The 23,219-nt window shown below is 51.6% G+C and overlaps 2 protein-coding genes across 5 annotated transcripts in view; one reads left to right on the top strand and one right to left on the bottom strand.

The window, feature by feature from the left end:
- Positions 1–179: 179 nt before the first annotated feature.
- SNORC (secondary ossification center associated regulator of chondrocyte maturation) lies at positions 180–13,411 on the top strand. 4 transcript variants are annotated; one of them, XM_075032101.1, is made up of 4 exons: positions 180–1,555; positions 3,872–4,016; positions 12,325–12,510; positions 13,273–13,411. In XM_075032101.1, exons 2-4 carry the CDS (start codon positions 3,923–3,925, stop codon positions 13,380–13,382), a joined length of 390 nt encoding a protein of 129 aa, XP_074888202.1. In that variant the 5' UTR covers positions 180–1,555; positions 3,872–3,922; the 3' UTR covers positions 13,383–13,411. The 4 variants fall into 4 exon arrangements, with proteins under 4 accessions (XP_074888202.1, XP_074888204.1, XP_074888201.1 ...); XM_075032103.1 differs by having other exon boundaries at positions 180–3,359; positions 12,328–12,510; XM_075032100.1 differs by having other exon boundaries at positions 180–3,359.
- A 492-nt stretch (positions 13,412–13,903) lies between these two features.
- NGEF (neuronal guanine nucleotide exchange factor) overlaps positions 13,904–23,219 on the bottom strand; it is a 42,430-nt gene continuing 33,114 nt past the window's right edge. The window contains exons 11-15 of the mRNA XM_075032081.1: positions 21,870–22,033; positions 20,660–20,815; positions 17,914–17,993; positions 17,389–17,493; positions 13,904–16,735 (exon numbers count right to left, since the gene is read on the bottom strand). Of these exons, the coding sequence (XP_074888182.1) occupies positions 16,563–16,735; positions 17,389–17,493; positions 17,914–17,993; positions 20,660–20,815; positions 21,870–22,033 (678 nt within the window). The 3' untranslated portion in view covers positions 13,904–16,562. The remainder of the gene's footprint in view (positions 16,736–17,388; positions 17,494–17,913; positions 17,994–20,659; positions 20,816–21,869; positions 22,034–23,219) is intronic.

The raw sequence follows: 23,219 nt of genomic DNA, 5'->3' as shown, positions 1-23,219 counted from the left end.
TACCTAGGGAAAAAAAAATATCAATTGGGATTCTGCAAACCATTGCTTCCCTCTCCTGGTTACTTGTACCGCATCCTTCATGTGCAGTCATGGAGAGGGAGAGAGAGTTTGTGGTTAACAGATGTTGGTCAAAACCAAAATGCCACACAGATACTGACTTCCGTGCTCCATCAGGGCAAGAGGTGCTCTCCCAAGCCAGGAGTTGCATTCATAAGCTAACCTTAGAACTGGCAACAGCAGGAGAGGGGTGGTGGTGGGCGCAGTTTAGCTTGGGTTGGTTTGAAGTTGCACACCCCCTGCCAGCCCTTCTCAGCACATTATTTTTGGAGGGAAAGCTCGAGTCTGTCTTCATTAGGTGGTGATGCTGAAGCTGATGGAGTTCCCAGTTGGCATACTCCAGCCTTCCTGGACAAGTGGGGACTTCTACTCTGGGAAAAAAGGGGGGTGGCATCTCTTCTTTTAGGTTGAATTGATCCCTTAAATGCTACCTGTGGAGGGTTAGGACCAGTTTATTTTGAGCTCTTTTCCTGCAAATTTGTCTCGTTTAAGAGACAGTAGGATCTTTACTGTGTGGATCTTTAGTCTTTGGTGAGGGTGAACACTGGCTTTCAGATATATACCCCAGCAGTCTTAGCTAGTTGTCATTTCAAGCAGTGCTTAGGTTAAGGAGCAGAGATACCTTTTTGTCATGAAGAGAGACTGTGGAGGGCGAAGTTATGTGCAGTGACAGCCCTGCTTATCTTCTACACCTTAAACTATTTCATGCACCTTCACTGGGATCCATAATCTTTAAGTATTTATGGAATCATAACCTTCCTCTCTCACGGAAATATTAATACCACCTTCCTTTCTCCACCCACCCACATGCACACACACCATGAAAGAAAGAAAATGAAAACTGCCAAATGCACTTAGTTTCAACCCCCTGGTCCCATCTCCCATTCCCAGAGGGTTATAACCTGCCAAGGGAGATACGCTGCAGTTCTGGTGGAGTTGTATAAAGGTGACTGTTGTTCTGTCATCACTGCCTAAAGAAAACAGTTCGAGTTGCTCAAGAGCAGTTTGGCTTTGGATTTTATTTTGTTTGGTTTATTCATTTTTTGGGGTCACCTTTCCCTTCCTCCTCTCTCTTCCCCCTGCCCCCAAACATGTACAGTAACTATACAGAGACTGCTGCAGACTTGTATATAGTTTTTGGATCCAACAGCATGGAGAGACTTGGAACTGTTGCAAATCTGGTCTCCCTGTCTCCTTTGCTTTGTAAATTCATAAAAGGGGGAAGAGGGGTAGTTAAAATGTTTACAAAACTTTAAACTCCCTCTGAACTTTTGCCAGTGTGGGGGGGGAAAAAGAGAGAACTTAAATAAAACCTGGTTGTATTATATCTGAGAGAAAACTTTCTGCTTGCTTTTGTCAAAGCTGAGTTTTGAGATAATTCCTGGTGCTAAAACTGACCCAAAACTCGACTTGCATCAGTTTTCATCAAGAAACAACAAGCAAATACACAGGATGTGGAACAACTGCTGCTTTATTTCTTCCCTGGTGAGGAATACCGGTGGGTTTTTTCTCCTTGATAATTTTAGACTTCAAATAAACAGTAGTAAGTTGAGATTGGAAAACTGACAAGAAAGCTTTAATTGCACCCCCCTGTACAGAAACATGTGCGTTCACGCTTGTGGTGTTTATGCAGGAGAGATCAAACCACGGTTAGTTTTCTGTTAATACAAACACTCAGCCATGGAGCCTTTTTTTGCCAGTCAGTAACCACCCCAACCATTCCAATTCCCTTCCCTAAATGAGAGGGTTTATTTCTCCCCCCAGTGTAAAGTCCACATGGACACCTGGTAGGCTTCCCTTTAGACAAAATCTTTTTCTTTTTTTCTACTTGCTGCTTGTTTTTGTGTGAAAAATCCCAGTAAAAGATAATGATAAATGTCTGTCTACCATTCACATGACCACAAAGAATGTGAAGTCATTATGCTAAGGCCCAATTTACACAGTAACTTTGCATTATGTTTAGGTAATGTCTTGGAGAGAACAGTGCATGTTTAGGCTGATAATTTGACTTTGTTTTAATATCTTCTTTTTTTGTGTGTGTGTATATAAGGTGTCTGGTTCATAAGTACTTTCTGTTTTTTAATGGTATGATCTAATTTCTACAAGCTAATTTTGGACTACTCTATACTGTGTAACAAATAGGCAAAAGCCTGTTAATTTCCAGCTCAGCCGGGGAGCAGGAAAGGAACAGTTCGTGGATTGCTAAATGAAAGCACAGAAATGCAAGCAGGGAGAATGTGCAATAATTTGTCAAACCCCTGAGGACCTTGGTCCACTTCTGAGAGTTTGTAGATAAGACCTGTGGGGAAGATCTTGTTTGTAATATTTTAATATTCTGGCTTCTGTATTTCGTACAAAGGTAAGACGCTGGCACATTCAGATTGTATGCTCAGGTGATTGCCCTGTAACATTCTGTGACAAACAGGGCCTCTTTCTGTAGTGAATGTCATTTGGATCAGTAGGGATGGGAAAAATAGGAGCTACAGCTTTGTATCTGCTGCTGGATATATATTTTTGCACTTCCAGCTCCTTTTCAGATGGAACGTGAACCTGGAAAGCTAACGGGGCTCTGATCCAAGTTTGACTGACGATGTTGAATTTGATGCTAGAGATGTCTGAGGTTTCTTTTGAGCACATTTCATCAGGTTACTTCCTAACTTGTCATTTTGCTGCAGGGACAGCAGTCACTCCTCTTTGTTTTTCCTGCTTCCCCTCGCAGCCAGGCACTTTTGCAAAGAACTGCAGCAAGCAGAATGGTTTAAAAGGACACCTGAACTCTATCCGGCTGCCTGTCAGAGAAAGCCAAAAAGCAAAGAGATGTCATAGCAGAAAAATCTGATTCTGAAATTTAAGACAAAACTACTCGTGTCATATTTTCAGAGCATAAAGAACTGACATTGGGGGTGTTTATGTACTTTATTACATGTTTTTCTGAACGGAAACTGTGAAGTATTTCATCCTCATATCAACTTAAAAAAAATCTAGTGACATTCTTCTGTCCTCTGATGATAAGCTGGAGTGTTCCCCTTTTTATACAGTTCATCCTTTCCCAAGTCTCTATCAGTGCAAATGTGATTTGAAACAAACCTCAGTTTTCTCTGCTGTGAACTTTCCACAAGCCCACTTGGAGGGGAGGGACAGAGTGGCAGAGGGTGGCAGGAGGAGGTAGTAGTGTCTGTACAGTTCAGATCCGAGGAGGATGCTGTCCTTGCCTGACAAAGGTGACTCTCCTGGAAGACTTAACCAGATTTGGACAGGCAGTTCTGCCAGCAGAGACGACACGTGGCTCCTGGTTCACCTCTGTAAGTATTATGCCCAGAAAACAAGGATGCCATGGAGCCGCTCTGGCTCCGTTTCAGAGCATTTTAGCCTCCAAAGATTGAGGCCCTTGTTCTTTGCTGCACCCACCCTGGAAAGACCACTGCCGCCCTGCACGCTGAGGAGAGAGCAAAGCCCTCAAGTGGTCTGCTCGGTTTTGGGGTTACCTGCCCCAATGGGTCCTGTGTTATTTCCCATGTCATGAGGTGGCCGGCTGGAGGGAAAGCATTCCAGGAGCATCCCTGTGTCCTCTGGGAAGGGCTCACCAACAACCGCTCGTGTGTGTGCTGGCCTGGCAGGGTGACGGATGCCTAACGGCTTGGCTGCCTATGGGGTTTTAGGCACAAATTGTAGAGGGTGGAGCTGCTTTCAGGAGGAGGTGTGCTCTAGAAGTCAGAGTGAGTGAGTCTCTGCTGGGCTTTGCACTCTCTCCACTTGCTGTTGTAAAGGAATTTATATTTTTTTACCTGACTGGACAAAATTTTTATTATACCAGTGAAATTTCCAAGTTGTTTCATACTTTGAAGAATTTTAAGAATTCCTGCTGATGCTTTTCCTGAGGGAAGCCATGCCCTACCACAGAGTCCTTCGCCTGGTCCTGCTAACGCTGTGCGGCATCCTGGTCCCTGCTGTGCTGGCAGGTAAGCAGCTTTGTTTGCATTTAAAGCCCAAAAGTATGGGAGATCTTTTACTAACGTGCTTCTCTCTCCTTTCCCTCCCCTAAAAAAGATCTGTAAGTATTAAATTATAATTGATTAATGGAAACTAGCTTTGGCATCAGTGGCTGGTGGTGAGTAAGAATATATTCTCCATAGTTTTTCCTAAGCAGAACAGCAGTAGCACCTACGTGACCATTAGTGGCAGTAGATCAGTAAACAGATGGGTCAACACTAGATGGAGTGGTCTCAGCAGCTGATGGGACAGGCTATCTGTCAGCTTGTAATGGTAGGAAGAGGTTACAATTGTGAAAGAAACTCTGGCTAAAGCCTGCATGCCAATTTCTGGTTCCTTCTATGCATTCTGCTACAGCAGAGCACTTTACAACAGCTGCTCTAAGTAGAAATATGTCTATGGAAACATTTAGCTCTGTCAAAAGCAGAGATGTCCATCTAAGCTGAGTTTGCCCAGAGCTGGGTGTGCTGAGGCAGACAGCAGTGCTGGGAAGGTACGTGGCTCTGACTCTAGTTCAGTGAGATGATGGGAGTAGGAATAGGTGAGACACCTATTCTGTGAGGTGCTGTTTTTTAAGGAGATGGCTAGTAATTGCAGCCTTAGCTGCTCTTGCCTTTAGCATGGCTGTGCTGGCTGAGGGGAGCCAAGGGCAGAGCCAGCTTCAAGGGCTGGCTGGTCTGAGGGGGGTTTTACAAATGAGGAATAACGGGCTTCCAAACCGACTCCATAGATGGGCTCTGAGTGTACATATGGGTGGGAACTCCTATGGGGAGCTGCTTCTGTCAAAGCCTCTTCCTTTAAGCAGAGGCAAGGCTGAAGGGATGGCTCAGGCCCAAGATAACGGGCAGAAGCACAGCGCTTGTTTTCCTGAATTCCCGTCCTTCCTTCCAAGACCTGGCGCAAGGCTGGATTGCAGTTCCCTCCCAGTTTGTTCTGAGCATCTTGCCTAGCAGGGGGATCCTGGCTAGCCGTCTAGCCAATGAAATTATTTTTTTGTAAAGGAGCTTTCACATGGGTAGGGGAATTTATCACAGCACCTAGCTGGAACATCTGTGGGTGCAAGAACAGGATTACTGTAGCTGGCATTTCCCCCACAGGTCCTCCCCTTGTAGGACACCACCTTGCTGGGAAACCTTTAAAGTAGCGAAGAAACAAGCACTAAAAAGTGGATGTTTTCCTTCTCAAACCCTGAGCTTTGATTTTTGTGTAGTGGAACATAAAATGCTTAAGCATAGTTTCAGTTTGTAGCTTGCTCATGCTCCCAGAAGCAGTGGCAGTGCTCTTCCCCTAAACCAGGTAAGGTCTTTTCTTAACTGCTAACAGTATTTCACTCTTCTACAGAAAGTGATTCATTTCCAGTGAAAATTTAATCTGGTCCCTCTCTGAGCTAGGATTTCCTTTATGCTATTTTAAGTTTCCACTATTTGGTGCACATTTGCTCTGCCCCCTGCCTTGCCAGCTTTCCTGTGTATTTGCTCTTGGGTCAGCATTGCAGCTATGGTTTGTATCTGTTGCTGTCTCCCTGTGTCACTTTGCTCCTGTGAAATACTCCATGTTCACTTGATTCCTGTACAGGGTGAGTCGCACTCGTGCAGCGAGGCCAGTAGCTCTTGATGAGCTTTGTACTAATGAATGCAATGTTTGGCTCCGGGGGCATAGGAGAGGCTCTGTGCTTCCTCTGAGGCATTTTAGAGGCTTGAGGTCTCTAAGAAGTTTGTTCTCTGCTACCCCAAAGCGGGACATGAGGGGACCAGCCTGTATGGTAAGCCATCCCTGGAGCAGAATGGTTTTCTGCTGCATTTGGAGTGGAGAGTTACCTACCCGCAATACAGGGGCTTTCAGTGCATAGTGGAATTTTTTCTGCTTTTCACCCCATTAGTAAAGGAAATTTCCTGCCTTGTGCAGACAAAGAAGGGAAGAGCACACAGACAGCCCTCTGCTCTCTGTGCATACACATGCAGCCCTGCCTTTCTGTAAACAAGTTTGTTTAACATTCATCAGAACCGCAGTGCTCTGTGCTGCTCCACACTCGAGCTCCTGGCTTTCGCACATCACAAGCTGCCCTTTGTGCTCCCTATGAAGGCCTCTTTTCATCCCTGCCCTGGCCCTGTGCCCGCTGTGGCTACCTAGGGCTGGACAGCCCCTTGCTGGCCTCAAGAGTTCACCCAGCCCCTGCCCTCCCATCTCAGCACCTCGTACTTTGCATAGCAAAGCCCTTCACGGTGGGCAGAAGCGGAGTCTGCCTTGGAGAGGGCTGCAGCTGATGCCAGCCATGCAGACCCGAGGTCCAGAATGAGTCTTCCCTTCCTCGTTGGATTTAATTTTATCACAGTGGGGTCTCAGCTACCTAGTGCCAAAAGACTTGTCTCGCTGAACTCCTGAGCGCTTAGTGAAGGACCTCGCTGGCAGCTGAGGTTCCCATCTGGGTGTAGCAGTCAGAGCACTTTTGAGGTGCTGGTGGGTTGTGTACCTTGATCTGGCTTCTTGCCCAGCCAGTCTGCTTTTCTGGATGGCGTGGTCAGAGCTCTGCAACTGGAGACAACATGAATTTCTCCTCCGAGTTACTGAGCTTTTTCCAATATCCCATTTGTCAAAGATGGGCAAACAACCAACCAAGTCTTTAACCCTCTTTGTCCACGTCATCTTGGTGCAACAGGAGACAGAGCCGCTTCAAGGACTTTCTGCACAACCAAATCTTCTCCACTGTTGCTTTCTCCAAACCCAGGTGGCACGTAGGCCTAGAGCACAGGAGGTTTGTGAATTGTTGATTTTTATTTTTTTCTATCAGCAAAACCAGTTTCAATTCATAGAATGGATCCAGAGCTCCAAGTGAAGTGGAAGTTAGTAAAAAGCCTTTGCAAGGCTTTGGCTTCTGAGTCATGTATATTTGGTATCTAAACTCTGATGTGAGCTCATGAATTTCATTGTTTTCAGCTACTGTGGAAATATGTTATACTGCAGTAGTACATCAGAATGCATACAGGAGAAAAAAGCAGCAGAGCAGGAGATGTTGTGCAGAAGGAAAATGTACAGGAGAAGACCTTGTTCAAGGACATCTTTCTGTAGTGTGTCTTCATTCTCAACAGTAGGAGAGCAAAAGATTATTAGGAAGTTTTTAAAGTTAAGTACTAGAATGTGAGAAGTAGTAAATAGGTTTTGTCAGGCAAATTTCTTAAAAAAAGATGCGGTTGTTCCAACAGGTCTGTCCAGACTTACAGCAGCTCTTTGTAGTGCATTACTCGGCCTTGCTCTGCACCAACACTCCTTATAAATCACTGACACTAGTATCTGCTCCTGACTAAGGTTACTGGGTTGGAGGTGGAGAGTGAGGATGATGAGGTGCTGAAACCAGCTTCTACAAGGAAGAGTATTGGTCATGGGTGAGTAGTCTCCAGGGATGAACGCGTTAGGCGGCCACATCTGCCTGCCTTGAGGTCTTGCAGTCTGCTGGGGGAAGGTTTTGGTTGTTCAGGACTATCTTGAAGGATCTGTCAGATTTGATCGGTTTCCTCAAGAGCTATCACTTGTGGAGACTTTTCCAGTCTTATCTTTCAGCCACCAAGTTTCTGGGGCACTGGCTACCATGTCACTATGCTTGGCAGGTCACCCTGCTTTCTTCTCGTTGAGCACGGAAATAGCAGTTTTGTCAAGTTCCCTTTGGTGTCATCCCTTCTAGATCTCGCTGCAGCCCATGTAGCTCCAGTCCTGCTGGATCCCTGCATCATTCAGAAAACTCATGGTGTATTTCTTTATGGTGTAGTAACTGGATAATTTCTTCCCTTTTCCTGGCCTAAGTTGTAACTAACCTGTGCTGGAGAGAGGGAGAAGACACAATGCAGTATAGATATTTCCCTAAAATAAGGCAATCTGTAGTGTCAACATACGGGAAGGAAGAGGAGCTATCTTCCACCTGGCCTGTTGCAAAACACTGGAATACTTTTAGTCCCTTTTTCCCAGGCTCCATCTCTGCTCAGTAAATCCCTGATAACTAAGATTATTCCAAGTCTTTCTCTTAAGTGCTTCCAAGTTCTGGCTTTACCAAGTGGATTTCACTGGTAGCCTGTGAAGCAACAGTTACCCTGGGTCTGTGCTTTAGTGCTGAGACAGGGTTAATGCTGGGGGAGAGCTCGTTTTTGCCATGGGGTCAAGGTTTCTCTCCCTTCAGAGCACCCGGTGCCAAGGCACAAAGCCTCAGCAACGCTGGGGTTACCTGTGTGTGTCAGCAGCCTGGTAGCCTGTCTGTCTGCCTGCCTGCTGCCCCTGCCGAGTTGCTCCAGGGCAAACAAACCACGCAAGTGCACCAGGTGGGTTTTCCTAGAGATATGACTGGTCCAAAGGCTGCTGCCACCACAGCTAATGCGTGGCTCTCACCCAGATGTTAAACATCTGGTCTTGTGATGGACAGTGTGTTTTGAACATGTTTCTCGGTAGTTCTTTATTTCCACGAAGTTCTTGGGTGAACAGGAAAACCATGTGCTACCTTGCCTTTGATATTTGGTTTTCAACCCTTGACTGTACCCCCTCACTTGAGATTGCAATGCGTTTGGGGTTTTTGCAGAAGTAAAAAATGCTGTTCCCTGCCTGAAAGCCACGGAGGTCCTGTGAGACTTGCCCTTTCCCTGTGAAAGACTGCCACCGGATCTGGAGCTGTCACTTGGGCATTTGTTCAGGCACATAAACTGCATCCTCTTTGTCGCAGTCAGGGTGACAGTAACTGTGCAGGTGGGCAGGCCTGGCTGCTCTGGTGCTGCTTTTCTTGTAGATTGTATTTAGAGCCCCAGTCTCCTGTTTGTGCACAGAGAAACTGAGCCCAGGAGGGAGAGGGACTTGCGGTGGCCACACAAAACGTTGGCAGCAGAGCAGAGAACTGAACCTCCTGAATCAAGTCCCATGCCTGTACTTGGAGCCTGTCCGGTCATATTCCAGTCACCCTCATGTCCCACTTAGACATGTGAAACCTTATTAATAGTGTGTGTGTGTGTTGGGCTTTGGTGCCTAACACACACTCTGTCCTACCTTGCCTTTATTGCTTATGTCAGAGGACTGAAATGGGAGTGTGGCATTTAATGCTGCTATGGTAGAGATCTGCTGCTCTCAGCCAGTGGCAGCCCTGTGGAAGGGAGCAAGTGTGACTTCCCCATTGTTAAAGAAACCCGCTGGATGTGGGGGGATGGTTGGATGGGTGGTTGGGCTTCTCAAAAAGGCAGGAATGGAGGCATGTGAGGACACAAGCTGTTAGTTTAGGAGGGAAAATCAAAGGCGAGTCTTGGAAAGAAAAGTGCTGGTTACAAACGGGCACTCTCCCAGGCTGCAGCAGTTTGCTCTGGAGAGAGCAAACTCTGGGGATGGTGCTTGCATTTGGTGTTGTGCTCCCCCACCCCGTGTGCCTGCTGCAGGGCTCTCGGCATCTGCTCTAGCAGCATTGAGGTGCAAGAACCAAAAAGGAGACGCAGCAGTAAGCCCTGGCTCTTGGTGATGTTCAGATGCAGGTATTTCACTTCATGCACGTGCATGACTGCTGCTGCTTCTGAGCTGACAACTCCTGTTAGTGGGGCACTAGACCTGACTGAAAGGAGTTGTGTTTCCCTTGGTTGACGCGCCATTAAGGTAAAACCACAAGAACTCAGGACAGAAAATGCATGTTTAGCACACTCTGCCCTTTCTGTGAAGCTGAACTGAAAGCATGTTTTAATCAGATGAGGGGCATTAACAAAATACATATCCAGCAGCCGTCCAGGACTCTATCCAGGTCTTAAAAATCACTGAGATCATAAACAGATTAGATGGTTTCCTCTTTACTTGGCTATCAAAAATAAGCTCTGTGCCCTGCTTAAAGAGAGCTGCAATAAATTTTTCAGGAATTAGATGCACCTGGGGACGGGAGAGACTATCTGGGACCTGTGGGTCTGGTTAGAAAAAGAGCTTTTGCATTACAGTTGGAAGGAGTAGTGCTCCTCCTCTTCCCTTTGAGAATGGGGAGTTGGGAAGACCCTGTCCAGGTCCTGCAGCCTCCCTGGATGGTGCCTGTGTCTGTTACAGATCATCTGAGCTAATGACTTTCCCCTGGTCAGATGCGAGGGGTACGCCCAGCTCTTTTGGCTTTGGAGAGGAAAACATTCCTGGGAAATGCAACAATGGTGTCTTCCCAGCGTGGTGTTCTCTTGCCAGATGGGAACAGCTGCAGTGTTGGTGCTGGCCCCGGTGGTGTTGACACAGTCAAGAAGGTTGTAGCCAGAGCGTAGCTCTTCTGTGCAGAGTTTCTCCACTTGCGAAAGCAGCCTGGAACCAGGGCTTCAAAAGCATTACATACGTTTGGTCTGTGCCTGAACCAACAGCTACCTAATGCCACCATTGCTAACTAAATGGCTCTGGCTCTGCTTGGTTCCTTTCCCTGTTGTTCTGACTACATTTACCCACTAAATTCTGTATTTCCTCCTGATCTGTCCTCTGGTAGCTAAACCACAGGATTTATAGAAGAGAGGTCCACTGGAAATGGCACTTTGTGGAAGAGCCTCCGGATGGGATGCGAGTCTCCAGCTCTGCTGGTTGGTTTTGCAGGACAGGTTGGGAAGGGCCCTGCAAAGGGCTCAGGTGTTTCTGGGGAGCCCTTGTGGAGCACAAACCTCTTGTGTGCTCATACCGGGGACGTGAGATGCTGCCTCTGATGCAGTGACCACAGATGTACCAAGCGGGCGAGGACGTGGTATTCACAGTGACTCCCAGCTTCTCCCCAGGGTGGGTCAGCCAGCCAGAGCAGGCTGGTGTTGCTGCCTGGCTTAACTGGCACAGGCCTCAAACCGGGGGCTAATTTGTCTCTCTCATTGCTCATTGGGCCAGACTTGAAGTTGGCAGCTGTCTCGCTGAAAATCCTGTAGCTTTTGTGGCTGTAGAAAGGACTTTCAAAACTAGTCTAGAACTCTGGTGTGTTCCTGCATCTGCAGGCAGTGTCAAATAGCTTCAGGGATGGTGGGAGCTACTCTTTGATGTGAGCCCTGCGGTAAGTCCTATCAGTGGGTTTGTACAGGCAGCAGAGGTGAGTGTTTTGGTGTTGGTCCTCCTGTTCCTTTTGATGCAGGGCTCCTATAGGAGAACAAAGTGTGGTGGAGCCCATTAGTGTTGATTCTTCAGCTCGCTCTCCTCCCACAAAGTGCTGGCTGCCTGTGGGAGGTAAGGAGGGCTCCAGTTACTTAAAGCTGGGGCTGATGCGCTGCCACCTCTCATGCTGGGCCAGGGAGAGCCTGGGACAAGTCTTCGAGTGCCCCTGGTACACTGAGAGACACTGTGCCAGAGCTGGGGTGCCTGGGGATGCCTCTATGCCTTCCCCCAGGGAGCCCAGGCTGCTTGCTCTGGTTCCTCTGATGCCCTCTTCCTGGCCTTGATAACCACTGTGTCAGTTCAGGTGGGCCCTGGTGCTGGATGCTCTTCGTTTTCCTCCCCCTCTTTTTTTCCCCATCACAGTGCAACATTCCTGGCGGTTTCGGCAGGGAGCTGTGGAATGTCTCCTGCTCCCATAAGGCTCACCTGAACAAGCTGGGCATTGACAGTGCTCAGCTGAGCCACACACAGACAGGCAGGGCTCTCTGGTTTGGTCCCTGACCCCACAGGGGGAAGAAATAACAGGAGGTGAATGGTAACATCAAACAGAGCCTGGCCCAGCTTTCATCTCCCCAGCATGGTGTGGAGCTGGGGCAGAGGGAAGTTGAGGCTCTGGGGCTCCTGTCTGGGGGAGCGGTATCCTGTGCAGTGGCAGTGTCTCTGGCATCCTATGTTGCATAAGTTGGTGGTGCAGGACAGAAAGGCCCTGAGATGCTGTGAATTTGGCCAGCACAGGTGGCTGGGTGGTCTCTGCCTGTTTCAGGAATGTGACAGCCCCTCCCAGGCCAGTCCCGTGGGCATCCATGAGCAAACTGGCTGTGGATATTCATGCGGGGCCTGTTTTTGCACAAGCAGAGGTGGCATGGTTGTGGGGATCTCCTTGTCATCCCCTGGGTGCTGTATGTACACCAGGTTGCCACAAAAGCCTATGGCAGTGTGGTTTCACCCCGGGGCATGGGCATTGCTTTCTGCTGCTCTGGGTGTTGGTGTTCTGCGGAGGTGGTGCCCTCCCAGAGGCGGGCTCTGCCCCGCTGGGTTTCCCAGCCCTCGCATCACCATCCATCTATCCTGGCACACTCAGCAGGCGGCTGGAGCCCAGGGACCTGCTGAGCTGCTGCTGTCACCAGCAGCCTGGCCGGGGCCACCCACACCCCTGAGTGACTGTGGGTGCTTGTCTCCCAGCAGAGTACCCGCAGGGCCCAGTCCCCACCCTCTGGAATGAGCCACCCGAGCTGCCCTCTGGAGCTGGCCCCTTCGATGCCGCCACCACCACAGCCCAGCTCTCAGACGCCACCGCCTTCCCCCCGTACACTTCCGAGCTGGAGCCCGAGGACACAACCCACCTGCACCGGCTGGATGCCGGGGACGGTATGTGACTGCGTGATGGGCTGCCAGTGGGTTGCTCCTGCAGCGGCTCGGGATGTCCTCACTGTGGATTTGCTCTTTATGGGTCTATTGCCTCCCAGGAGGCATTTGAGCTGCCAGAGGTGGCCTGTCCCCAGCCCACACTGCTGCAGGGGGGGAAGACTGCCTGTATCACCTGCTCAGGGAAACTTCCCTGCCGAAAAGCCTCCGCTGTGGAGTGCTTGCCAGCCCCAGAGCAGCTGCTGAGGCCTTTCTTCCTGCCCTGGGTCTGACCCATCACAGCAATTACCTGCAGAAAGTGCCCCGAGCACAGGCATGGCTCTCCAGGGCAAGAGTGTGCCTAAAGCTCTTTAAACAGGGAATGTGAGCACCTTTCCTGGCTTCTACCTCCAGCAAACACCTGCTGTGATGTGGTTCTGCAACAAGCAAAGCAACTCTCTTGGTGCAGGTGTTTACCAGGAAAGCCTGAGCACCAAAGACCCACTTTGTGGCAGCTGTCCTTGTCACCAGGAGCTGGTGAAGGGGTGGCAATGGCTGGCTCCAGCCCCCTGCCCAAGGGCTTGATGCCACTGGGGCACAGGACCACACCTTGGCTGCGTGGGGACATGGGACCAGGGCCACTATGGCCAACGCAGGGAGCTCTGGGGCAGGAGTGGCCCCAATGCCTGGGGACATGCTGGGTGTGGGGGTGATCCCCATAGCCCTTCCCATCTGGGACCCACTGGCTCTGCCAACCTCACACCACCTTGTTCTCTGTCCCTGCAGGCTCACTGGGGCCCGGAGCTATTGGTGCCATTGTCATCGCCTCCCTCCTGGGTACGTCTGTGCTTGTGGCCTTGGTCGTCATCACGCTGAGAAAGTTCTCGGCCTCCTGAACTCAATAAAAGATTTTTCTGTAACACAACCAGCCTGTCTCCTGCTCCTGCTCTCCATCTGCCCAGGGCCCGCTGGGGAGAAATGCCACTGTGGATGCGGCAAAGGGCACTCCAGCCTCTGTGCTGGGCAGCAGACCTGCACTCCAAAAGCGCTCTTAGCGTGTGGGTCTCCTGGGTGCATGCACACCCGGCAGGCTCAACTACAGCAGGTAGTGTTGACCCCACCATCAGGAGGGACCTGCAGCAGTGAGTGACTGAGCCGGCAACAGCTCTTTTGGTCTAGCCTGGTGGTAACGGTGTTGGGCATCACCTTGCACAGCTTTCCTTGGGAAGGGTTGTTCTGTTGGTGTAAATCACCCCGATACTTCCCCAGTCTCACCCCACCCCATGTTCACGTTCAGCCCCACTTCCAGTCCCTGTGTTTGGGCTGGTTTCCCCCCACCAGTCGCACTGGAGGGGACTGGGGAGGAGGCGAGCGGTCCGTGTGGGGGGAGGAAGAAGATGCACGCGTGTTGCTTTGGCACTGGCTCACTCAGCTATATTTCATCACACGGAAAAACGAGACAATGAGAAGTTCCCCTCAGTTTGCTGAGGCAGCCCGGTGGGGGCTGGGGGGGGGGCTCCAGCCCATGCTTGTGGGCCCCAGGCCTGGCCCTGTACAACACTTGAGACCACTGAAACAGAGGCGTGCAGGGCTGGGTCTGAGGAAATAACAATGGATGTCACTTGGTGCCTGAAAATGGCACAGCCTGTGCCTAGGGCCTGGGGTCCTAAAAAGTCACAACAGAGCAAGAGGGTCTGGGGTGAGTCCTAGGGCTTGGCGGTGGGTTGTGGGACAGTGCATGGCAGCCCTGGGCCCCTCTCCCCACAGAAAAACGCAGTGAGGAACTGGCATCCTGGCACTGGGGACCCTGGGTCAGCCCCTCCACTAGCCAAAAGAGCTGTTTCTGATGGGTAAAGGAGCATTCCTGTGCAATGAGAAACATCCCAGGCAGGGCTGTGGGGCTGTAGTGCGTGGGCTGGGCTGGCCACTGCGCTGTGACGCTAGACGATCTAGGATGTGGTGATTTCTTGGGTAATTTTAAGGATTTCTAGAACTGGTGCTTCTCTGGGTTTTGCTATAGAGAATTTCTGGCTGCTGCAAGGTTTGGACCCTGAGCTGGAGGTTTGGTTGTACTTGGAAAGCTGATGGTGGGGTGCTGTTGGGGGGATCTCACTTGGAGTCTCCCCATTAAATGAGCTTGAAGTGCCAGACTGGAGGCTGTGGTCCCTTCCTGACCCCAGCTCTGGGCTCGGCACTGGCAGGTGGTTGGGAGCCTCTGGCTGGTGTGAGCAACCCAGGGACCTTCTCTCAGGGGTGCTACAGGTGGCCGGGACAGGCACAGCCTTGCTGGCTGTTGTCACATGCTAATGTGGTGGCACTGAGCTAGGCCTGAGCAAGGAACCCCTTTGCTCTCCCTTCACTTGCTGTGCCTCCCACCTGCTTGGTCCTGGGGGCTGGCTGCAGCCCCCCTCCCAGTGCAGGGCTGATGCTGGGCTGGCTGTCTCAGGCCTGTGGTGACTGTACAAACAGCCCCCAGGGCAGTCCTGGCCCTCCTGCAGCTGGGTCCGGCCTCACGCTGCACACCCTCTGTGGTCCAAAGACCAGCTCCAGCGCAGCACTCCAGAGCCCCCCTCCAGCAGCACCCCAGTGTCCTACTTCCTCCCCATGTTGCCACTGGCATGGCCGTGCTCCTCCGCTCTGTGCACGTGGCTGGTGGGTGACTCTGTTGACAGGCAGCTGTTCTCGATCCCCTTTTCAAGCACAACTGTGGCACTGCTGAGCATACAGCAATGCAGGCCACAGCACCTGGAATACTCTCCAGTGTTACAGAAAGATGCCAAATAATTGATTTCCCTGATGGACGCTGGCTGCAGCTTGGGACCAGCCTGTAGCTAAGAGGCCCTGGGCTGTGGCCATGTGTGGGACTGTTCAGAGGTGGCTGCTGTGGGTCTGTCCCCTGTCTGGTCTCAGTGCTGTGCCCTGGGCTTCATGCGATGCTCAGTGCCACAGCTGGAAGGAGTGATGATCCAGCTCTGCTGGCAACAGAGGATTTGCCTATATACAGGGAGGTGAGCCTGTACAGGGAGTTTCTGTGTGCAAGTTGTGCGTGCAGCTGGGTAGTGAGGGTTACAAGCATGCAGGCAGCGATCACTGGGCCTCACACAGCACGTGGGACACCAGCTCCTGGGGTAATGTCACTCGCCTGCTGCGTGGCAGCTCGGGTCTGCTGGTGCTCCCGTGGTATGTGGTGGTGTGCGAGGAGGCGCTGGGACAGCCACTCTGCTCCGTGCATCGGCGGCAGTGAGGAGCAGAGACTGCGAGTGCCAGATCAACCGGGAAAGGCTGCGGTGCCAGGCTTCTGCAGTGGCTCTGCGGATGGATGCTGGCTGCAGAAGAGCGGGTGAGCCATGGGGCAGGGCCCAGAGGTGCTTCGAGAGGCCATCAGGCAGGCAGACACGTGGGTCAGGGCTGGTGAGCTTGGGCTGCTGGTGGAGCAGGGCTGGGTATGGAGCGTTTGGAAGCAGGTGGAGGGTCTGTCCTTGGCAATGGGCCCAGCGGCTTCACAGCAGGACTGGGGAGGTGGAGCTGCTGGGGCTCATCCCAGCTTGGTGCTGACAGGCTGCGTGAGAGGTGGTGAGATGGCTCCTCTGCTCCAGTTTCTACCCCTGTAAGATGCCACTTTAGGAGGGCCCCAAACTCAAAATGTAGCGATGAGCTGTAAGTGCTCAAACTGGGCAATGTTAATTGCTTAGTTGCATTTGTGGACACATGCCTTTCCCAAGTGGCCTGAGCCAGCCCCAGCTAGCACGTGTGCAGGGAACAGCGGTCAGCTGGCCAGCACCTGGTGGCCTTCAGGCTGCATCTGTTTGGCTTGTGCTCTTTGGGGCTTTACAGAACACCTGGAAATGGGTTGTTTTAGCCAGTTCAAAGCACTCATCTCCAGGAAAGGATCAGTGCTGTGCGAAGTGTGGTGGGGAGCCCAGGACCTACAGTCTGTTCAGGGGTGCGTGTGCCTGGTCTGCCACACCAGGTCCTGCACTGTGGCCCACAGCACCGCCACCACATCTTCCCAGCCAGCAGGCTCTGTCCTCTGCCTCTCCCCCAGAGGCACTCCAGATGCTTGGGGATGCCAATGGTCATTGGCGGTTTCTGCTGCCCAGTTTCCTCCGCTGACTGTCATCCGACTTATGCACCCGGAAACACTCCTTCAAGTTCTGGGCTCGGATTTTGGGGTTCAGGATCTCCTCCCCCATAGAACTGGGGAACCAGCCCCTCTCCTGGTCATGAAGACGCTCCCCAAAGATCCAGCCTAAGCAGAGACAGAGACAGGCATAAATGGGGAAGGACTGGCTATTGCTCCTGCACTGGGACAGTTGTGCTGGAAAGAGCCTACAAACCTGGCAGTGTTTTCTGGAAGCTGCTCAGAGGCCTGTGCTGGAGTGGACCCAGTTGTAAATCTAGCCAGGGAGGCCCGCTTGCCTGAGCAGCACTGTGTTTGGACAACTAACTCAAGGGATGCCAGCAGAAAGCAGGCACTGCTGCCACTGAGTGCCTTCCGCTGCCCCTGATGCCACTGGAGTGGGACCCAGCAGAGACCCAGTGTGACTGAGTCCACCAGCTGCAAGTGTGCCCCAGAGACCAGGACCAGGCAGCTGCAAAGCATCATCAAGATGATAACATCTGGGTAACATCTAGGTTACATCTGGGGTGGCTGTGCTAGCCCTGCCATGGCCCACAGCCAGTGCCAGGGTGGCTGTGCCAGCATTGCCACAGCTCAGCAAATGCAGGCTGCCCTGAGTGTTAACAGGAAACAGTAACTCCCTCCTCCTGCTGTAAGCTCCCTTGGCTGTGATGCCAGGGTCTCTCCCTGGCCAGAGGGTCCCTCCTGTCTGCTTGGCAGCTGCCTGCAAAGCCCACCCTTCCACAGGGACTCCCAGCCCAGCCCCATCCTGTCCCCCATACCATCGTCTGTCTTGTCCAGGATGTTGAGGATGTCAGCCAGTTCTAAGGACAGCTCATCTGGCTGCTGGGCCACGTATGGGTGGACACACTGGATCTGTGGGCAGTCTGCCAGGGAACAGGATGAGAGTGAGGGATGGAGGAATGGACTGGAACAGAGCCTGCTGCAGGACAGTACGGCTCAGGTGGATTTAGCACCACGAGCCCTGTGAATGGTGTTTCTGACCTGGTAAGAAACCCCACAGACATCAAGGGGTCCCCCAGCCACAGGGACCAGGGGAGCATCGCTGTGGCGAAGGGAGCTGGGTGCACATCACCATTGCAGTGCCACCCATGAGCAGCTTTGGTGGCAGGGAGAGTGCTGGTGCAGCCCAGCCCAGGTTAGAGGGGAACAAGGTCAACAACATGGTGGAAATGCAAGGGGAGCCGAGGGAGAGGGTTCAGCTTAGGCACAGGCCCCAGGCTTGGGGCTGGACTAAGATCGGGGTAGGGGTGAAGAGCTCCTGGCTCCTATGCGGTGTCTCTTACCAACAAGTCTGGATGTAAATGAAACAAACTTGGTTCTCCGGTTTGGGGCCAGTGAAATCATCCAGCGCTTCATTTCACTCCTGGATAGGGGAGACAAACCAAGGCTGTGAGTGTGAGACAGTCATAGGGACCCCAGGTCCTCTGCCCAGCCAGCCCTGGGCTCCCAATTCCTCCTCCCATGACCCTTTCCCGCCTGCCGCTCCCTGCCCCCAGGGTCCTGGACTCACTGGTGATGCTCAGTCCCCCTCTTGCACGCACCGGTTGGGATGTCACATGTGCCACAGTGCCCTGGGCCCTGCTGCCCAGGCTGGCTGTCCCTGCAAGCAGCAGGATCCCCCTCTGGGGAGCAGCATGGCTTCAGAGAGCCAGCAGCAGGGTGGGGGGCCTGGCACTCTCTGAGCTCTAATCAGCAAAGGCAGCTCCTGGCTGGGCTGGATCAATAGGAGCAGTTTTTCCTGGAGAAAAGCAGTTAGAGGAACCATTTATTCCCTCAGCTGCTGTGTGGGAATGTTTGAAGGGCAGAGCTGATTAATTCACTTGCAGACAAATGCTGTGGCATACCAAGGGTACTGCTCATTCAGCAGCGCATGAGACGAGAGACCTGTGTGAACACGTTGCTGGATCCAGCATGCTGTTATGCAAAACCTGGGCCTGCAGGAGGAGGGTGAGGATTTCACAGGTGCTGGAGAAGCCCCTGGCCTGGTGCTCCCTTGAGGCTTCCCTCAGCCCCGCTTGGAAACAGGGCAGTTCATCTTCACAGGCTCCAGCTCCTGCCTGGAGGACCAGCTGTGCTCCTGGCCCTGAGGGAGCCAGAACTTTCTACCTTCTCAGATGGTAGTTTTAAAGCCTGAACTTGACACACATCTAAAGCCACCGGAGTGTCTTCCAGGAGGAGAGATGCCTAAAAGTGAGACGTGAAGGACGAGTGTTGGCAGGCTGATCTGCATGGCTGGGAATACCTTGTGCTTCAGGGCTGAAGTGTGATGCCAAGGACCAGTGAAAATACCTGCAGCTGCAGGCTGAGTGCAGCCCCTCACACCATGAAGATGTGCAGGATGAGGGCCCTGTGCACTGAGGAGCTGGCACACAGAGATCAAACCAAGGGTCTTGCCATGCTTGTGGCCCTATCTGTAGGCTGGCCTTGCACACAGCTCCTTGCAGGGCTCTTTGGATCCTGCCCGCAGCCCCCAGCTCCTCTTAGCCTGCGAGGGGCCCACCTGTGCTCCAGTCCTGTCCCTGCAACCAACTGCGTCCAAATGTACCGCCAGCTCCTTGGCAGAGCCCACCCAGGGCATTAGCTGCAAGCTGCCACGAAGCAGGCCATCATTGCCACATGGGTTCAGAGCTGGGCCATGCTGCAAGAGCTGTGGAACAGATGCAGCAGTCTCTATTTGGCACCCGCTTATCTCTTCTAATTCTTCAGTTTTCCAGTTTGTGCCCAATACTGCCCTGACCATCCCTGCAGCTCTGGAACAGCAGCCTTCAGCAGTTGCTACATCACATTTCGGTGCACGAGACCCGTTGGCAAGCCACGTGCTGGATCACAAACTCAATGTGGCCATCTAGAACATGGGACAGCATGCAGAAGCACAGAACTACACTTTCTGCCCCCTGTCCCTGAGCTAAGGCAAACCCTGGCCTGGTTAATCATTCTCTGCACAGCTAAGTCTCACAGACATCAAATGCGCATTTGCCCTGCATAATGTGACTGACATCTCTATTTTCAGTACAAAAGCTGCAGTCACATGTCTGGGGAGAAGGTGCAGTTGCTTGCTGTGCTGGGGCATCGTCTTCCTGATGCCAGTGCTCCACTGCACTGCGGGTGGGAGGCAGGGTGCAGCCCCTGGGGCTGCAGCAGGCCATGGTGCTGGTTGGGGCTGGTGTCTGTTAAGGGATATGGATGTTGAACATTGGCCTACTGACAGCAAAGAAACACCAAGCTGGGGGTGTGCATCATCTCTAGTAGCTATTTACGTGGTGGGCCACATACATCTATAATAGCACAGATGCTCTGCCTACAGACTGTGGGTCTGGGAAGGTTTGGGTCAATGAGAAAGCCCTGCTCTGAGCTCCAAAGCAATCAGGTCTCTGTTAGCGCAGCTGAATCATTTGCCCAGTCTGAGCTTGTTGGAGTCTGAAGTGAAAAATCAGTGAGCCAAAAAACCTGTATCCAGGGAGACAAGGAGGCCCCGAGCAGCAGAAGGGCTGTGTGAGATTGAAATCAGCTGTGGAAGGCACTGAGGAAGAGGCCTCTTCTCCACCTTTGCCTACAACCAGGAGCCACTTTGCTTCACAGGGCTGGTCAGGTGTGGCCTTCATCTTTGTGAGTGAGCCCGCTGAGCTGCTGGAGTGTGCACAGCATACATCCTACTTGCTTTTAGTTTCTGAATATGCTGCAGGCTGTAAGTCAGTTAGGCTCTTGTGCTGGGGCTGATTTCTGATCATTGTGTCCCAGAATGCAAAGTGCCCATCCATCTTCCATTCTAGATGCTACAAATACACCACACAGGAGAGAAACCTGCCTAGTTCCCTAGTACCTTTCAGTAGGACAGACCGAAGATGGCCTTGGGAGAGTGATGTTGGGCAGAGAGGTTTGTAGAGCCAGCTCAGCTGCAGCAGTGGGATCCCTGCCTGCCTGACCCCGGTAAGCCTGGAGAGCTGGTGCCCATGCAGGCAGAATGCTGCCCTTGCGTGGGTGTAGGGAGAGAGCACTGCTGACTGCTGGCGAGGTGACTGTTGTACTCACTGGGATGATGCCTTCAGCATGTAGCTGGCCTCCCGGTCATCTGCATTCTCCAGCAGCCTCAAGATGAAAACGTTGGCCAAACTCTGCCCCTGGTCTTCTAACTCCTCTACCCGAAGAAGTCCCCGGGGAGCCGAGTCAAACACTTGGTACTTATCCCTAGGAGAGTTTAGAGGATTAGGAAAAACTGCAGTTATCCCAGGAGACGTTGATTTCAGCCACCCAGAACTGTACTGGAGACACAGACCAGGAACCTCTGCATGGCAGGAGGGTAAAAGATGTGCTGCCACGGGAAGGGATGAGGAGGCAGCTATGAAAACCCACCGCCAAGCAATAGACCCTCTCCTTGCTCTGCCTTAGGCATCCTACATGGCCTAGAACAAGTTGCTTGCTCTGTCTGAGCTCCCCATGTAAGAAACACAGATGGTGCTCCCTCAGAGGGGACTGTGAGCCTTAATTCATTCCCATTTGTAAAATGCCTCTGTGTTTTCTGGATACAAGCTGCCACAGAAGCAAAATATTTCCAGGTGTACAGACGCTGCGGCGACATGTTTATTAGAAACGTTGGACTAGTGAGATGCTCTCTACCGGTGAGTCTAGTTAATGCTACAAAGAACATCCTGTTCTCTGGGACCTGTATGTTTGTGCTGCTGTATTTCACTAGTGTCTAGTTGCACAAGACATGGTCCTAAGCATGATGACATTCTCCTCCTCCTGAGGCAGGTTACGCCTTGTCAAATATAACTGTTAGCCTCAGGCCTAAATTTATACCCCTTCCTGCTGCTCAAATTTTCTAGCCTGCTTTCTTAGAAGTTTGACTAAGTTTGAGCTGTTCTTCAGGCAGCGATGAGTCAAAAATCACTTCTTGACAGGAAGACAGGCCTCCTGGGTCAGCCCACCAGTTGATGTAGCTCACTGCCACTCTGCAGAAACTGGTGGATACATGCTTGCTTACCCTGCTGGGAGACCTGGCCTGGAATCTGTTCAAGTGCTGTTTGCCATAACTTTTCAGCTGGAGAGTGCTGTGCCATCCATGAAGAGTCAACTGTGCTCAAAGGCAAGGTGACTGCTGGAGGGGGGTGTACGGGTCAGGCTAGGATGCCCTCCCTGTGCCTGGGGGACAGGACAGGGGCACAGCATCACAGCCCAGATAAACCCAGGGGCAAATAGGACTACTGAAGTGCCCCACGTACTATCCGAATTGTGCACTCACCCAGGAATTTGCCGGCAAATTACCAGCAGATCATTGAAAAGGAACAAGTAGATTTCTCTGAAGAGTTTCTTGGTGCGAAGTGTTCGTGATGTCTTTGGACCATTCATTTGCTGCAATTCCCCCTGCTTCAGCAGCCAGCGGGAGTGAGAGATGATGGGCACAGACTAGAGGTGAGGAAAAGAGGGCAAAGATCAGGAGAGCAGCAAAAACTCATGGACTCATGTGGTCAAGATGCTGAAAGCAACAAGAGATGCAAAAGGAACACAACCTGCACTGCAGACAATGGAGCAGTGCTGTGCAGAGAGGGCAGTGTGCTCTGCCATCCACGCTGCAGCCCAGCACAGAGTGTAACAGAGCTCAGACAGGGAAACAGCAGAGGCCTGAGAATGAACACACACTCAAGGATGGTGATGCTGGAGTCCCAAGTGCTGGATTTAAACACCAGGCTATGCCCTGCACAGCCTGATCTGTCTCTGAGAGATCCCATGTCTCATCACCCGGGCTGAGCCTTTCTGGCCAGGGTTGACGGACTTTCAAAAAAGTGTATTTGGCCTTTTGGCTACAAAAAAACCCCAGATTAAACAGGTTCTCACTGGTTGGGTCTGTCCCAGCCAGGAGGAAATACTGTCCACACAGCCACCAACAGTAGTTCTGCTCGAGCCTTGCTATACATTACATTAAAAACAAGCAGCCCAGAAAAAAGCACGTCTTGTATCAGAAGAACACCACACTTCCAGTCAAGTGACCGAAATATTGGAAAATATCTGCATAGCTGCTACTCTTTCCATCTTCATGCTCTCAGTGTTTGTCACATGCACAGTGGCAGAGTCTGTCTTTCTATGCTCTTGTACTCTCTTCAAGAGAGGAGCCCTGCCTGTGCCAGTGCCCAAGGCAGACCTGCTCCAAAGATGAACAAGCTCCTGCCTGTCATTACAGACTCAGCTTTACAAGAGATGAAGGCAGCCTTGTAGCTACCCTAGTCTAGTGCTGTCCTGTGGACTGTAGTCTAGCCCTGACACACTTGTAAAGTGCTCTGGAAAAAATCAAATTCTTGGTTGCCCAGTATGGCTTTACAAACAAATCATCTCCATTTTTTTTCTGCTTCAGTTGTTCAGGTACATAAAAAGGTTGCTGGGAAGCTAAATATGCTTCTTAAAGTTTGTGAAGCAGACCGATCTGAGAAGCATCTCCATAGCACTCAAGAAAAGAATTGGCAACTTTATACTCAGCACTGGAGTTTCATGGCATATATTAAATGAGATCCGGTCAGACACCCCTAAATATTGATTCGGTCATTTCCTGAGTGGAGCCAAAACAGATCATCAGCAGGTAATTAGAGGCTGTACATAA

Source organism: Buteo buteo, chromosome 7 (assembly GCF_964188355.1).
Source record: "Buteo buteo chromosome 7, bButBut1.hap1.1, whole genome shotgun sequence".
Lineage (NCBI taxonomy): Eukaryota > Metazoa > Chordata > Aves > Accipitriformes > Accipitridae > Buteo > Buteo buteo.
This window is presented reverse-complemented; position numbering and strand designations above follow the sequence as displayed.

Coding starts and splice junctions, on each gene's coding strand:
- SNORC (XM_075032101.1), top strand. CDS start 3,923: ATGCTTTTCCTGAGGGAAGCCATGCCCTACCACAGAGTCCTTCGCCTG. Junction 4,017..12,324: donor GGTCCCTGCTGTGCTGGCAG/GTAAGCAGCTTT, acceptor CTTGTCTCCCAG/CAGAGTACCCGCAGGGCCCA. Junction 12,511..13,272: donor CCGGCTGGATGCCGGGGACG/GTATGTGACTGC, acceptor CTGTCCCTGCAG/GCTCACTGGGGCCCGGAGCT.